Raw genomic sequence first — 17,625 nt, 5'->3', positions numbered from 1 at the left:
ATAATTAGACTTCCACCCAGTTGTAGGATGTGCTGAGTTGGAGCAGGCTTTCCCCTCTGGGAAGAGGACTGAGTGGAACGGCATGTTCTCTGTGGCTGTCTTTTATCAAGAGAAACTAAAGAAAGGGTACAGTCATGTAGAACCAGGTCCTCCCAGACTCACCAATCCACAGAGAAAAGAGTGGCCAGGAGCAAGTGGTAGTGGGGCCTAAGAAGTGAGAACCATGGGTCTGTTGCTTAACTTGTCTACCACCAAACCCTCTCTACAGGCCTCCTCTGGGTGAACCTAGGGAACATTTGGCATCCTTCCCCATGCCTGGAAGTTTCTTCACTACCTACCTCCCCTTATGACTAGTGCTCACTTTTTTCCAGTTTCTCCTCTCCTACCCCACCTTCTCCCAACAGAACTGGGGTCATGATGGTGCTCTAATGACCCTCCCTTTCTCATCTCCTTGAAGAGTTCAAATGTTTTTCCTTTTTTTTTTAATCTCAGAAAATGCATGGTACACATATTCCTCTACAACAGGGATTCGTAAACTCTCCAGCCTGCCAGCTGTTTTCATAAATAACATTGTCTTGGATCATAGCCACTTATTAGCTCACATGATGTCTATGGCTGCTTTTGTCTACAGTGGTAGAATTATGAAGTTGTGACAGAGACCATATGGCCTGCAAAGCCCAACATGTTTATTCTCTGGCCTTTCACAACAAAATTGACCAACCTCTAAATTATTTCACCTTAGCCCTTTAAGATCTGAATGAGCCATATTAAGATATGTAGCCTTTATCATTTACTAAAAATATAATCTACATCTTCAAAGAAACTAACATGTTATCTAGAATATGAGGAATTTTGCTTCTAGTAATAGTAAAACTGTACCTGGTCTTTAAAACTCTGGAAAACCACCAAGGGTACTATATGTTTCCTTTATCAGACCAGAAGGAAGGGTGGAGGCTACTCTGGTCAGAAGTAGATGTCATTACCATTGGAAGAGAAGAAAATACATAAGGTATGGAACTTAGTGAGGCAAACAGGAATGGGGAGAATAGGATGGGGGGGGGAGCAAGGGGGGCCTGCACCAGCACCAGCACCTGACTTCAGATCTCCTTTTCAGAGCAGTTGGCTTTCACAGCTCTGGAAATGGGTTCTTCTGCCATACATGTGGTTGCCTTCCCTCCAGAAGACCTGCGGCAGGTCACTGAGTGCCTCTACCCCTTGAAGTTTACTTGCTTGTCAGATAGAGAGGGAAAGATCTTACCACGCCCACCCAACAGTCATCAACAGTTTTACAAAAGAGAAATTACTATGAAAACCTTGAGGATTTTCTTCTTCCTTCTAAATGGCTGACTTGAGTCTATGTAGCCTGTAAAGCATAAGTGGTATCTCAAAACTAAAACATCTTACTTTGCATTTCTCATGTTTGTTTTTATTTATTGTTATAGTATCTAACTTCTAAATGAATTATACAAAATAATTGAAATTTTAATCACAATAAAACAATTCCATTAGGGAAAAATTCAAAAGCTGTATTTCTTTCACTGTGACCTGTTCTTTTCTTTTGCTGATTTCCACTTCATTTTGTGCCTTTGTTTGCAGAAATAATCTTGCAGATGGCTATTTCCCTTGTAATCAGTGATTGTGCTATCTGAGTCATCGCCCAGCACAGCGTTGCGGGAAATAGTGCTCGTGCCTTGCTTCCAGGCAGATGCATTGTGTGCTCTCAAGAACACTGGCTGATAAACTCTCTGGCTTTTCAGACAGTGGGGAGAAATAGGGAAGAAAGTGTGTGCTCACCTTGAAACAAGAAAATGACAAAGGAAGCATAGATTTTTGTGGTGGATAATTCTGGCTAAATGCAGCGACAGTGTGGCAATGGGTTAAGGGTCACTATTTTAAATGAATAATCTTTTGTAGAGTTAGTAGCTATTCACGGTGAGTTTATCATGGTTCCTTATACATTTTGTTTGTTTTTTGTGGGCATTATTAACATTATATATATTATTGTAATAGTTGAGCATGAGTCCATGCTCATGTCTGTAATGAAGCAAACTGAGCTCCTTGTACTCTGGTTTCTCTGTTTGTATGTTGTGGGTGGATCCTGATAGAAGATGGAATTGCTGAGGAGAAGGCTTTCTTTTTTTTTTTTTTTTTTTTTTGATGTGTCACTGCAGGATTACTGTAAACAGCCATGTAAAAAGTCAATCGGGGAGTTGGACATCCTGGATTCCGGCAATGGGTTGACTAAATTTCTGACTTAACAATAAAGTTACAGCTATTATATACAGACCAAATTAGTAGTGGTTTTTCTTTCAGTATGAATTTTGAAAACTACTATTAACTTTTTAAAATTTAAAAATGATCTCACAATTATATTAGAAATAACAAAATATCAAAATAATATTTCATAAATTTGCCTTTTAAATTAAACAAATTTTAGAAGGTATTGTTTTTTTATTAGCTACCTTTAAGTGTTTTGCCACAGATTTATAGGTGAAATACAAGAAAGAGAAATTCACTAATTCATTGAACCAATAAGTATTGAATACCTATCTTTGTCTTGAGTCATGCCCACCAACAGTCATATTGCATACACTGGAAACATAGCCGATAAACTGGGATATGCATTGATTAGTCTATATGGAGACATTTGAGGATGCCAGCTATCATCAGAAATTGCCGTAGTTTTCAAACATCACAAGGTTAATTTAGTTCTGTATAGTTTTCAAGCACCTTCTCTTTATTTGTCACCATTGATAGACTAAACTTTTGTGTTTCATTGAAAGAATTTAGCTCAGTAAAGATTTTCATGGTCATTTTCTACTCACTGCTTTTAACATTCTTTAACATAAACAAATTCCTTGCCTTTGATTTCAGTCAAAGCATCATCCATAAGCTTGATAATTTCACTGTTATGTACATTCTTAAACTGACCTAATTTTATGGGAAGAACAATTTACAAATTACTAAATTAGCTTTTGATTATGCTTCAGAGAAATAGGCTAATTGGGTGTGTATTGACCACGTGCCAGACACCAACTATTAGTAATAAGCAAATTAAAGCAGGCCATTAATAAGTTGTTGTGCTTATACTTGCTCAACTGTGTATGCATTCTGTCCTTCAAGTCATGAGATCCAAATTAATTTATGAATAGAATCTACTGAGGCACCAGACTTAGCAATCATAGTGCTAACTGAAAGCTATTTATGTGTTTGTTCATTGTCCTTCCCTGCTGTGAAGATTGTCTTCTACTTGGTTTATTGATACACAGAAACATACATATCTACTTTAACCCACAGGGACAAAAAAAAAACCCACAAACATTAAACCTTATGAAAACAAATTTGGAGAACAATTATTCATGTCTTAAAGAAATTTATATTTTAAAATAATTTGCCTGTCTTCAAGCCATAGATTTCTTGGTTTGTCTAAAATATGGCTTGGTATATGCAATATGAATTGATTTTATTTTTTCAATGTAAACTTATGTAAAGCAGGATACATTTCAGTGTGTGTTTATGGGAGATTTATGAGACCTGGATAAAATATATTTTATTATTCTTAAAAATTAATTTGTTTGCATTGTAACAAAGGAAACAGTGCTCACTTCCATGGCATAGAACATACAGTTACAGTAAGTCCTGTGAACGAACCGAAGACAACTGGTCATAACAGAAAAGTTCTCTCTGTGTCTTTTTTGCTGCATAGGAGACACAGCAAATGAAATGAGATCTAAAAGCTCCGAAGCAGAAGGCGGCCAGTCTTTGCAGGTAAGTGACATGCAGTGAGAACCCTTTGGAGGGAAACTGAGAAAGTCACTAGGATGCCACGTTCTCCCGAGGAAGGATAGGAACTGAACTCACACCAAGAAGCAGGCGGTCGATGGAAGCCAGGATGAGCAGGACTGGGAGTGACTGCCCAAGTGTCATGTCTAGTGCAGGAAATGGGAACTTTTGTAAGGAGGTGGAAAAAAAAGAGAGGGAGAGGGAGAGAGAAGGGAAGGGAGGGAGGGAGGAAGGGGAAAAGGGAAAATTAGGAGGAAGGAAGGGAGCAAAAGAGAGGAATGAGTTCTTGAGTTAGAACATTTTGACTATTTTTTAGTGCTTTTTTTTTCTCTAGCACATTTGAATAGATAATATATGAACCTGTAGAGAATTCTATTGTCTATTTCTGCATCGGAGAGTACTTCCTGACTATTCTGGAGAAAGCGCAGCTTACATCTTCTTTTTGCAGGAAAATGCTGTTTTCTTCTGGAGGATATGCTAGTATGTTAGGATCCTTTCTGCATAGCGTATTGACAGTGTTTAATCACTGAAGTGATCATCTCTAAGACTTAGGGGAATGTGAAGTAGTAACATAATACTTAAGTGGAAGAGATACCACAATTTTGCAGCTCTCTGCACTGTGACACCCCTACTTCTCCCATGTAGCAGAAGAGTACCACTGAATCCAATTGCAGTGAAGTCAGGGATCTGACCTGTTTGCTTCAGCATGGACTCCTCAGTGCCTAATACAGAGTAGGTGGTCCAAAAGATCTGATAAATGAATACATTAATTACAATCAATTAATTGGGAATGAGCTCTAAGTAGAAAGTTACATTTATTTTAAGGGATTTTTTTAAATAATTTTCACTTAGCAAATATTTTATAATCAAGGGCATTTTTTTCATTCATTCATTCATTTCAGAAATAGTTACTAAACACTGACTATACCTAAGGCGCTGGGTAGGTAGTAATGAAAGAATTGGGTACAAGAACAAAGGAAACTGTCTACCTTTTATTCTGAAGTACCTTGATCTCTTCAGTTTTAGTCTTTTAGCAGGCTACTATTACAAAGTACTGTAGACTGTATAGTGGCTTGCAGAACAGGAAATGATCTCTCTCAGTTCTAGAGCTGGAATGTCCAAGATCAGGGTGCCAGCAACTTTGCTGTCTGGTAAGAACTTGTTCGCTCTTTAGTTCATATGTGGCACCTTCTCGTGCCATGACATGGAGCCCTGACCGTCACCCCTTATTAAAAGGAACAATTCCCCCTTCTGACTGATCCATCCTCATGACCTAAGTATCTCCCAGAGCCACATCTCTTAATGCTATTACCTTAAGAATTCAGTTTCCACATATCAAAAGGAGCATGGGCACGGGGACGCATATTGAGACGGACCATACTTACACAATGTACTAGAGATGTCTGCAGAGCTTGACAGTTTATTGTTGTTGTTACGTTTGCTCATCAGTATGAAGAATTCCAAGGCTGCTTCCTAAGGAAAGGAGCCTTTTCAGGTGACAGTCTCCAGGGATTTGAACTGTGTTGTTTCTAGACTGTTAGTACATCAGAGCTGGTGTATGTTCTCAGGTGTGTCAGGAGCACTTTCTGAGCAATGGAGAGGCCAGTGGTTGCTATCAAGAACACAAAGGGAACAGGGATGCTACAAAGGAAACCACACAGTTAAATCGTAATACAGGAGGCTATGATTTATCATAGAAAAGCCAAAATTATTTATCTTTACCTTAAGCATCTCAAATATAATTCTTTATCTTTCTTCTTTAAAACATTGCTGTATATTCTGCATTGCTTGAACCTTCATGTAAAAACAAACAAGAAGGTACCCTCTAATCTGATTGTTTTATACTCTGGAGAGAGGCTTATGACTCCCACAGTGTGTTATCTAGTCAGTGATCCTGAGTTTAAGACGATCTAACCAGCTGACTACATTTTACTTATATTTAAACATTTCGACCTTGACCATAGAAAGCTTTATTTGTTGATTTGTGTGTGTGTGTGTGTGTGTATGTATGCGCGCACGTGTATGTTGTGCATGCACACACACACACACACACACACACACCCCACACACACACAGCACCACTGTCCAAGTTTTCATCATCTCTTCCTATCACCGTCATCTATGACATGGTGGACAACTGAATCCCCTGAGGCACCCTCGGCTCCACTCTGTCCTCCACATTCCATCTTTATCCCTTTCAAGTCTTGTCATCTTAGCCTCTGTGTCTGGATTCCAACAGTCCCCCAGCCTTGTCACTGTTAAGAGCAGTCAAAGCCACCACTTTTTACCAGGTTTCTACCTCCAGTCTTCCCCTAGAGGCCATTCTTTACATAGCTGACAGAAATAAACGTCAGACTGCATCGTTCAGTGACTTGAAATTAGCTGACTACTCTCTACAGAAAATGAGCACAAACTGAGAGTGGGCTGCGGAGAACCCAGGCACGCATCGTTCTCATTTCTCTCACAGCCCACCCGTGTCCTCCATGCCTCTGGTCTTCCTGCCGTTTGACGATGCTGAGCTTTTTCTCTTCTAGTCCTTTGTGTTCCTGGCCCTCACCCTCATGGCCGTTTGTTGTAGTAGAAGTTACATTTATTTGGCTCTCATTTCTCATGACAACTTTTGCTAAGTGTCCCTCCCCTAGTCAGCATCACAGAACTTTGTTTCATCTTCTCCACTACATTTATCACTGTCTCAGATCACTTATTTACCAGCAGCCACCTGTCTAGAATTAAAATAGACCTTATATACTCAGATTCACATCTGGTGCATAAAGTGTGCTGAGAAAAATATGTAACATTAATTTATTAATGCCATGATTCACCTACCAAATTAAAAGCCTAAATGAGATTTGGATGCATTTGTCTTAACCCCTCATTGAGTCTTCACAATTCTACCTACTGAAGGTTTCCTAATGGGCTTCTCTTCCACCAGCATGGTCCTGTCTCTTCCCTTGCCTTTTATGGGATCGGCATTTCTTCCTAAGATCTCTTTCCAAATAGGGGGTTTTGTTACTTCTGTGCCTCTAAAATGCTGTGGAACCTGCAGAGTAAAAGCTTGAACCCAAGATCTGCTCAACCTCAGTCTCCTCCAGCCAGAGACAACCCCAGTGACTTCTTAGGACTTCTTAGGTGTTCTTCCTGATGACGTCACTGTAGTGCCAGTTCTTAGAAGATGGAGACCACACCCTCATTAGAGTGGCAGCCTCCTGTGTTAAGTGGTCTTCTTTAACAATGAATCTCTTCATCAAATTCTGTCATCTACTTTATATTAAAAACACAGTTACATCTGTTCTCTAAAAAGAAAATTGTTTTCTTCGTAGTGTTGCCCATTAATAAAACCTTACTTTTGGATTCTTCATTAGCGACAAAACATTTAATTATTTTTAGATAGTTTTGAAGAATGTATATCTGATAAAGAAATTGTAATTATACTCTCTGAAAGACTCATAATTCACTTTATTTTTATTTATTTATTTATTTATTTGTTTGTTTGTTTGTTTGTTTGGCTTTTCGAGACAGGGTTTCTCTATGTAGCTTTGGAGCCTGTCCTGGATCTTGCTCTGTAGACCAGGCTGGCCTCGAACTCACAGAGATTCGCCTGCCTCTGCCTCCCAAGTGCTGGGATTAAAGGTGTGCGCCACCACTGCCTAGCATAATTCACTTTAAAATACTATAAAAACTGTAGAAATGGCTAGTTGGCCCACTTCACGTACTCAGGTTTGTTTATGTGTATACATATATATGCTTGCAAACATAATGTATGTTTATGCATATGTTCATATATATGTTTATGTTTTGTACAAGTACATGTGTATGTTTGTGTGTACATGTGTACATTTATGTTTGTGTACATGTGTATATTTATGTTTGTGTGTGTACATGTGTATATATGTTTGTGCACATGTGTATTTTTTGTTTATATATATACATATGCATGTTTATGTGTGGATGCATGTGTATATTTATTCAAAACACATGTTGTTCCCTGTGCATGGCATGTGTCAGCCATCCAATAAATGCTTAATTCATCTGTACAAACACTTAGACTAGAGCACAAGGAATTTATCCAGTTCGCAGCTGTAAAACTAACTGTGGACTGGCACCTTACGTGGTAAAATAATGAGGAGATATGTACCTGATAATTCATCTCCCATAATTTTTCTTGCCTATGTTTTTGTGTTTCCAGCTAGGCTTTTTGAGTATGCTAACAGCTAGCTGGAGTTGTAACTTGGTGTTGGTAGAATTCTTGCCCAGGACGTGGGGATTTCCCAATGCTAAATTGACTCTTACCTTTCTTATCCAGTTCAACCTCCTGTAGCCATCGTTTGTTGTCTATATCTTATTCCTTTCTTCAGCATTCATTTGTATTTGAATATTTCTCTGTATCATAACTCTTTTGGCATCACTCATTAAATAAAGGCACATTACAAATCAGATTTTAAATGATAACATGTTTTTATAAATTATTTGTAAGCAATGATTACCAAGAATCGTTTTGTTGTTTGTTTATTTGTTTTGCCAACTAATATTTTAGGATAGCAGTATTTATTTTCAGAAAATTATGGGAGTATTTTTAACTTTATTCTACACATAATTCTTGTATTTCAAACAAGTATTTCCCTGAAATTAATACACAGTGGCAGATAAACTAAACATAGTATGGTAATTAAATTTCATTTTCTAGCTAATATATTTAGGTGTATGTAGCTAGAGTTTTCCTGCCTGGCCCACAGTCAGGACAAATCTCTGTCACCCGCCAGCCCCACAGCCGCTCAGACCCAACCAAGTAAACACAGAGACTTATATTGCATACAAACTGTATGGCCGTGGCAGGCTTCTTGCTAACTGTTCTTTTATCTTAAATTAATCCATTTCTATAAATCTATACCTTGCCACGTGGCTGGTGGCTTACCGGCGTCTTTACATGCTGCTTGTCCTGGCGGTGGCTGCAGTATCTCTCCCTCCTTCTTCCTGTTTCCCCAATTCTCCTCTCTCCTTGTCCTGCCTATACTTCCTGTCTGGTCACTGGCCATCAGTGTTTTATTTATATAGAACGATATCCACAGCAGGTCTACTTTTTTCCTTTTTAATGATTTTTTTTTATTTTTTCAACTTAAAATATAATTACATAATTTTCTACCTCCTCTTTCCTTTCTTCAGCCTTTCTCATATACCACCAACCCTTGCTCTTCCTCTCAAGTTTATGGCTTCTTTTTCTTTAAGTGTGTGCGTGTGTGTCAATGTATGTATGTATAGAAGTAAATGTTTGTATATATTTCTAAAAATATAAATACAGCATGCTTATTCCTTATCTTACTTGTATGCATATGATTTCAGGACTGACCAGTTAGTATTGGCTACCAATGGGGGTCTCTTCCCTAAGCAAGGCTATTTCCCTGAGTGCTCTCAGCATTCCTAATTGCCTGGAGTTCTTTGTGTTTGGTTGGGGCCCTGTAAGATTGCCCCCTTCCCTACTAGCATGTGTATTGGTGTCATCCTTGCTCAGGTCTTGTTTAGGTAACCATGTTTGTGAGATTTCATGGGTGTGTAGCTTCTGGCGTTTCTGGGAGATAAAATCTCACAGCAGACTTCTTGCACCTCTGTGTCTTACAGTCTCCCCGCCCCCCCCCACCCCCATCTTCCGGGATGTTCCTTTATCCTTAGGTGTAGGAGTTGTGTTGCAGATTTATCAGTTGGGGCTAGGTACCACATGGTTACTTATTCTCTGCATTTTCGTTTGCTGTAGTTTTCTGTCTCCATCTGTTATGAGGAGAAATTTCTTTGATTAGGAATGAGAGCTACATTTACCTTTGATTTTAGGATAAATACTTAGAATGCAGTTAGGAATTACATGGGTTTAGTAAAGTGGTGCCAGTAGTGGGTCCTCAAAGATCCCTGATTTCACTAGCCTTGAGTAGCTGGCTAGCTTTCTAGTACCAGGCATGTTTTGTTCCTGTTAAGCAAGTCTTAAGGACAGTTGGAGAGTTGTTGATTACCACCAAGGTCTGCATGGCACTGCTGTACCTTTAGGTTATTGTGCCATGCTGACCATTCATAGGCATCGTAGTTGGGTGGGATTGTTGGTTGCTTTCCTCCTTCAGAAGCTTGCATGATGCCTTCTGGTATCATGAAAGCTAGTCTTCAGGGAAAATGCTTTCAGGTTAGATCCAGCTCAAATCCTCTGGGTCCTATGTCCAAAATGCATGGTGTCTTCAACAACAGGAACTTACCTTCCCAGGGATCTTTTTGTATTTGTTTTGTCCCCATAATATAGGACTTTCTTGTACAAGAATTAGGAGGCTTGCAAAATAACAGACTCAAAAAGACAGCAGATATTTCTCTCATATGCAGAATCTAGATATTTTAAAAAAAAATATGAAAGTAAATGGGAGACTGTGCACAGAGGAAGGGGAGGGAAAGAGGGTCATACGTAAGTATGATCTGAGGTCACAGAATGCATGTATCAAAATGTCATGATAAACTATTAGTTTGTACAATAAATAAGGCTAATTAAAAGTTAATTACGTGGTAAGTGTTTAAAGATTTTCAAGTCATGAATACATTGCTACTTTTCCAACTCTTTGTATTATAATTTGTGAAATTTTTCTTTGCAAGAAATATGGAAATCTTGGTAGCTCCATAACAAAGTATAAGATTTTAAAACAAGTTTCCTTAGCCGAAGAATATAAACCATGAAGAAAAAAGAAACAGTGTAGTAGAGAACTGTGGAGTCACAACAGAATGGACAAACCACATGCTAGTCAGCACCTTTCCACACAGCGATATTGAAAAACATCATTTATAGCAACTTAATTGAAGTCTTACTATATTTGAAGGGGTTCTACTCAAACTATATAGTCTTAATAAGATTAAATAAATAAAATAATTACCTTACAACTGACTTTATAAAAGTATAACATCAATAATCCTTCACATTAAGAATATTTAGTCAGGCATTGTTCCCTTTATAAAATCTGTGTATAAAGGTATACACATTATCACAGAATGTGGCTTACATCACCTTATTTCAGCCCTACAGTTTTCAGATCCTAATTTTGAATATATCAAATGATATTTATAGTCCATAGTTGCTTAAATTGTAAGGTGGTTACACCAGTGCAGTGGTTCTTAACCTGTAGGTCACAACCCCTTTGGGGGTCATATATCAGGTATCCTGCATATCCGATATTTGCATATGATTCCAAAATTATACTTATAAAGTAGCAACAAAATAATTTTATGGTTGGAGGTCACCACAACATGAGGAACTATGTTAAAGGGTCTCAGCATTAGGAAGGCTGAGAACCACTAATGTAGTGTGTGACAAATTACAGGTAATCACCAGAAGAGTAAGATGTGTTTTTTAAACATTTATTTGTGTATGTGTGTTTGTATATGTATCTTTGTGTGTATGTGTGTATGTGTGTATATGTATGTGTGTATGTATGTGTGTGTATATGTGTGTATGTGTGTATGTATGTGTGTGTATGTGTGTATGTGTATGTGTGTGTATGTATGTGTGTGTATGTATGTATGTGTGTGTGTGTATGTGTGTATGTGTGTGTGGTGGGAGGAGGAAACACATACATGCCATGGTACATGTGTGGAGATCAGAGAACAACTTGAGTGAGCTGGTTGTCTTCTTTTACCGCATTGCTGCCAGGATCGAGCTATGGATGTGAGGCTTGGCAGAAAGTACCTTTACCTGCTGAGCCATCCTGCCAGCCTGAGAGAATAAAATCAGATTCTTGAGAACTGAGGGAATGTAATTTATACAAGGAACTTTTTGGTATCGTGATGAATGCTCAAATGCTAAAGAAAACACTAGCAAAAAGATAATTGAATTAACTTAAAACATGTAGGTCATATTTAGCTAGTTATAAGATAATTTAGTCACAGAAAGATCTTAACAATAACTATTTGCATTTTATCATTGCCTACCTAAAGCTAGTTTAGATTGGTTAATAAATAATAATTTTTCTGACTTCCCACCCAAGTGCATTTTTTAAATATCAGACTGCTCCATTTATTTAAACAAGTATTTCATAAAAATCTATCTTGAGTGAAGCTGTGTTAAACATTCTGTGTGCTTGAAAATGTCCTGGATTATACTCCTAAGAGTTCACCATCTGAAGAACAAGCAGACAGTTGACCATGACTGAACTCCAGGACTAAACATATAATGATGTCTTTTGGAGACAACCATCACTCAGGAAAATTTGAGGCTATTAGAGAGGTAATCATTAACTAACAGAATCAACACCATAGTCCTTAAGTGTGAAGGCGTTTATAATGCACAGAGATGATAATATGCAAATATTTGAGATACAAGGATGCTATATTCTGAGAATTACAATTAGATTATAACTAAATTATATATTGAATCATACTATGGCAATTAGTTTTAACTATGTCACTTAATCTCATTTTAAGTCATTAAGATGAATATTGTTTGCATTTGAAGATCTTTTTAAGCATTTATTGTCGAATCTATAATTTATTAACTTCCCGGTTTTTATTGGAAGGCAATCAAAAGCCCAGCGTTCAATTAAAACTTTTCTAACACTAAGTTAGAAGACAAAAGGAGCTAAGTCATTACAACAGCCTTTAACATTTCGTGTGCTCAGATCTGAGGATAAAATGCTGGCACTCCTCTGGGTGACTTTGCTAATACTGACCATCTCTGCTGTAGTCTGACGTCAGAGTGGCTGTGGGGTCTCAGGTCAGCATGCAAGCCCAGGGCTGCCTTCTGTAATTTCATGAGGGCTTGTTAGCCTGGAATTTAGTATGTTTTTGTACTCATTTATGGTTATTATTGTTGTGATTCTTTTTCAAGTTGTTTTCATGACAATAATCAATGGTTCTTACCAATTAGCCATAAGCCACTTTGGTTTTAGAGATTTAAATAGTTTAATTCCTTTGCAATGTCATTTTATTTAAAAGGCCAACAAGTGGTAAAGATGTGAGTATTCTCCTTATTGTTGGGTAATGTGGCCAATGACTGGATCCTAGAAGAAAACCCAAGTTCCTGAACTTGGACAGAATCAAAAAATAAGCAGGAGGCCGGGTAGTGGTGGCAAATGCCTTTAATCCCAGCGCTTGGGAGGCAGAGACAGGCGGATCTCAGTGAGTTCCAGGACAGGCTCCAAAGTACACAGAGAAACCTTGTCTTGAAAAACAAGCAAAAATAAACAAAAAAACAAAAACAAAAACAAAAAAAGCAGGAAAAGGAAGTCATTTATTTTAACACATGCATACTGAGTGTTAATGTAAAGTCAGGATGGCCATTTTCAGACTCCATGTATATTTCCAAAGGTGTAACATTTTGTACTTTGGAGCTTGCTCTGTTCATTAACACAAAAGAACAAATAACCTCACTAGGGGCTTGACATCCAGCTCACAGGAAAATACTGGGTAGTAATTAAAACAAAGAACAGGTCCCTTCTTTACATTTAGTTTACATTGCATAATGTAGTAGCCACTTGCCATGGGTGGCTACTGAGCTTGTGGGATGAATCTAGTATGCATTCAGAAGTACATCCCAGCTTTTAAAAATTAGGCATGGAATCCTATCTCAGTATTTATATCACATGAAGGGATGATGCTGTTTCTGACAATTGTGCTCAAGGTAAGGCATTAACTTAATTTCACTTATTTCTTACAGCTACTAATTTGACTACCAGGAATAAAAGAGTTAATTGCATGACTTGCCCCTTAGTTTTATTGGACAATGCCAATCGATTAGATTTTAAAAGCCTGAGTATGTTTAATAAATGTTGTCCACAACCTACCTGAGCAGTGAACTCTTGCAGAAGTCTGAGAGACCTGTTCCTCTGGGTTCCTTTCAAGACCTGTAGGTTAAGCAGCTCTGCTTTGGCTCTGCCAGCTCTGGGGTAGCTAATTAGAACTGATGACTGGCCAAAGAAGGCACAAATGCCACTCCCCTGTTCTAAAGCCAGAGGAGCGGATTGTACTACGTTTTTCTACTTTCCACCTCCTCTCCTGATGGCTTAATGATAGATAGCATAATTCTAAGTGAATATAGGTTTCCAGAGACCTCTATCATGTTTCCATACCTCAAATTATGTTATCAATTACCATAGTTTAACATCTTAATGATCTTTGAATACTGTTGTCACTTATTCTGTGAGTCCATATTATTACTTATATGGCAGCAACTGAAAGTGAGTTTTTAAAGAGCTCAGGCAAAGCAGAACTTCTGTGTAGAAGGGACTGGTCCACAAGCATTTATTATCCATCAGCCTCTGCTTCCTAGTGTACTTAACTATGTTCTTTGTGGAATGAGGGGGTAAACTTTGTATAATTATTTTAAATCCTTTAACTTTGAAGTCTTAGCATCACCTTAGGGGTTGTAGAGCACAGATCAGCAGAAGTCACCTTATGGTAAGCAGAGAGAAGCTACTGGGTAAACATTCATGATAATGAAATTTGTAAAGGTCCTTCTGGGAAGGTAAATGTAATACTTGAATTGGTCACATGCTTCCTCTCAAAAGGGTGACAAGTTGATCTGTTCCCCAACCTTCAAGACTAGTGGTTTTCTTGAGAAAGCCTTTTATGTTGGGCAGTCTTTCATTTGTTCGCAGAGGACCATACAATTAGCATGAAATGGAGGATGTTGTTTAAATCTGATGAGTGCTCCTTTCTGTGGCTCATGTGCATGTATGGTAGAGATCTCTGTCCCCTCAGTGTTCTCTCTAGCAGCCACTCCATAAGCTACGCCTCATTCTGATAGGTACCTTGATGAAGGAAGGAGTCTGGAAGTCATAAAAGTAGGGTTAATGTGCAGAGAAAGGAGCCACAGTAGACTGGAATATTTGGGCCTCCACCTTTCCTGCGTTCCACAGTTGCTCAGCACCCTCTTTTTATGGCCATCAGTAGAGGACATATTAATAAGACCCCTATGACCATGAAAAAGATTTTCTCATATCTGTTTTAAGTTTCTGTCATTCATTATAAATGTATGCTTCCTTTTTAAATTGTTTTGAGTAACATATTTAGAAAATGTTTTATGCCTGTACATTCTTGTTGAACTATTTGCATTTTAGAAATACAACAGACAACTTTGATATTGTATTTGATACTTATGCCCTGTCAGTGAACACCACTTAATATTTCCTTAAGGTGTTACTATTCAGTTTCATTAATTAGGAGTGACTCATTGATTTAAAAGATGAAATCCCACTGCTAATGGGAAATTTTTCATAGTTAAAGCTAGTTAAGTTTACATTTTTATATTACGTTTTCTAATTCTCTCATGTGTGGCTAACGGCATTCCCTAAAGGAAGCCAAAATGCTATCAAAAATATAATAGATCTTTCATCCAGCTACCTTTTCACTTAGAAGGTACTACTTTATAAATTATAATTGTTACTTTAGTAATAAAAATAACACAGGTTCACTGCTTCCCAAGTACTGGGTTTAAAGGTGCCACCATGCTGGCTGTGGGTACTTTTTAGTATGCATTTGTCCCATGTAATATTTGGGACATACTCAGAAAGTTATCTCTAATTGGCCTGACGACTCTTAACTCAGAAGACTGCAGAGTTGTGCTTGGCCTGCCTATGCTCTGCTGTTTGCTCATTCTGCCCCACGGTACCTGGAGATAGAGTGATAATGCACGTGCATTCTTCGAGGCCTGGTGTGCTTTAAGTATGTGCCCTGACTTGCACACATATTTTGGGGAGATAAGAAGGGTCAGATTATATTTTTCACCTTGCCTTCTTTTCATTTTTTAAGAGAGAATACTTGCATATGAATACTAATACAGCTAAAGGGTTACCTACAGCAAACATGTTTTCTTCTATTATTTTGGCTTGTTTAGTGTGAAATTCCTAATCATATAGTCACAGATTCAAAACTTTGAGTGAACCCTTAAAAACATGCATTTCCTGTGAACAGTGAGGCTTATGGGCAGAGAGAGAGAGAGAGAGAGAGAGAGAGAGAGAGAGAGAGAGAGAGAGAAAGGAAAGAAGGAAGGAAGGAAGGAGGGAGGGAGGGAGGAGGGAGGGAGGGAGGGAGGAAGGAAGGAAGGAAGGAAGGAAGGAAAGGAAGGAAGGAAGGAAGGAAGGAAAGGAGGAAGGAAGGAAGGAAGAAGGCTGCCAACAGATGAAGCATGGCATTGGCCGGGCTTCTAACCAGCTCGCTTCCCCACCCCGACCCCCACCTTTTTTTCTGTCTTTTCCTCAGTGTTCCAGTGCTACAGCAACAGCTTGTATTTGTAGTGCCACAGCCATCCGTCTCCTGAGCTTTCTGTGTACTTTGGTCTGCCTAGGATGAACATCCCTTTACCGTGTTACAAAATCTTCTTTCGTCCTTGAAGATCCCGTGTAGGTATCATTTCTTCTGTGCAGCTTTCCCTGACCATTCTTCACCCTTGGTGTGAATTCTGCTGTCCTACTTCAGCTTCAGGGTGCGGTAGTGATAACATGTACATCGCAGCATGTTGTTAGAACCTCCCTATCTCTTGGAGACACTTGGAAGAGTTTTGAAGGCAGGGCATGATTGGAATCATCATTTTGAGTTTCTAGTACCTAGTCCAGAATCTCAAAAACAATAAACTTTGAGGAATGTTTTCATGCTAATAGAGCAACTGTCTCCTTGGCAAAGCTTCAGGCATACCTGCTTTTTCTAAACTGACCTTGTTTCTTCTGCTACCAGATTTCTTAGTGCCCACAGTTTTTTTTTTTTCCACAGTCTGACAAATATGAAAATGACTCTAAGGATTCAGCTGGATAGTTAATATACTCACATGTGAATTTTTAATATTTGGGGTTGAAAAAATAAAGGGTGCCCTTATGGAGGTGGTCATACAGTACTTCATGATTAAATGAGGTAAGCGTGCCTTTGGTACTCCTGTTTTTCAAATACTTGTCTCATCTCCTCATCACTCTCATCCTCTCCCATCCCTCCTTTCCCTTCTGTATCACTTCATCTCTTCTCTCCCCTTTCTCTATCCTCCATTAAGGCTGTCATCAGTGTGTCTCTTTCCAGGAATGAAGTGGAAAAATAATCTTCCTACATAAAACATTACAGGCCTTGAGTTTCATCCCTCTAGAGCCTACACAGCCACCAAAGATACCGGATTCACAGTGATCTAGTCAATTATATCGATAGCTTGAAATGTGACTCTTCTCGGACTGTATTTGCATTTTAACACAAGCCTTCCATCTCCAATCTTCAAAGAATGAATGATACTAGCATGATATACAACTTTATAGAACGTATAGGGGAAATGTTTTTGAGAAAGCTTTTTTTTTTTTTTTTTTTTTTTTTAATTTTTCAAGACAGGGTTTCTCTGTGTAGCTTTGCGCCTTTCCTGGAACTCACTTTGGAGACCAGGCTGGCCTCAAACTCACAGAGATCTGCCTGGCTCTGAGCTGGAGAGATGGCTCAGCCGTTAAAGGCTAGGCTCACAACCAACAATATAAAAGCTATTCATAATCACCTTTCTAAGAGTATGATAAGTGCCTCAGATTATGTAGATGAATGAGGAAGTCCACTTATCTGCTCAGGTAATGGACCATTCTGAACTGGTGACTTCAACCAGGGGTTGGCTTTTCTTCATCTAAAAATGTCCCAAGTTGGGCAGTTGACAAATAGTGTGATGGCTCCTTAATCAACGTCTTGGACTTTCTGTCCCCCTGTGTTGCCACCTCTGATGTGTCCAACCCATGTGCCATTGGTTCCAAGCTGGCCACTGCATCTCCACTGTAGCAGGGGAGGGCTGGCAAAGCCTTAGAGAGAATCGGCCTTCCAAGGGAGTTTTTGAAAGTCTGATCCAGCAGCTTTCCTTTGCATCTCATAAACTGCCACTTTCAGCAA

General features: G+C 38.6%; 1 protein-coding gene across 1 annotated transcript in view; it reads left to right on the top strand.

Moving 5' to 3' along the window:
* Positions 1 to 17,625, top strand: part of Umad1 (UBAP1-MVB12-associated (UMA) domain containing 1) — a 170,158-nt gene that overhangs the window by 118,881 nt on the left and 33,652 nt on the right. The window contains exon 3 of the mRNA XM_028869854.2: positions 3,707 to 3,768. Within this exon, the coding sequence (XP_028725687.1) occupies positions 3,707 to 3,768 (62 nt within the window). The remainder of the gene's footprint in view (positions 1 to 3,706; positions 3,769 to 17,625) is intronic.

This window comes from Peromyscus leucopus, chromosome 3 (assembly GCF_004664715.2).
Source record: "Peromyscus leucopus breed LL Stock chromosome 3, UCI_PerLeu_2.1, whole genome shotgun sequence".
NCBI classification, from domain to species: Eukaryota; Metazoa; Chordata; class Mammalia; order Rodentia; family Cricetidae; genus Peromyscus; species Peromyscus leucopus.
Note: the sequence above shows the minus strand (reverse complement) of the source record. Positions and strands in the feature narration are given on the sequence as shown.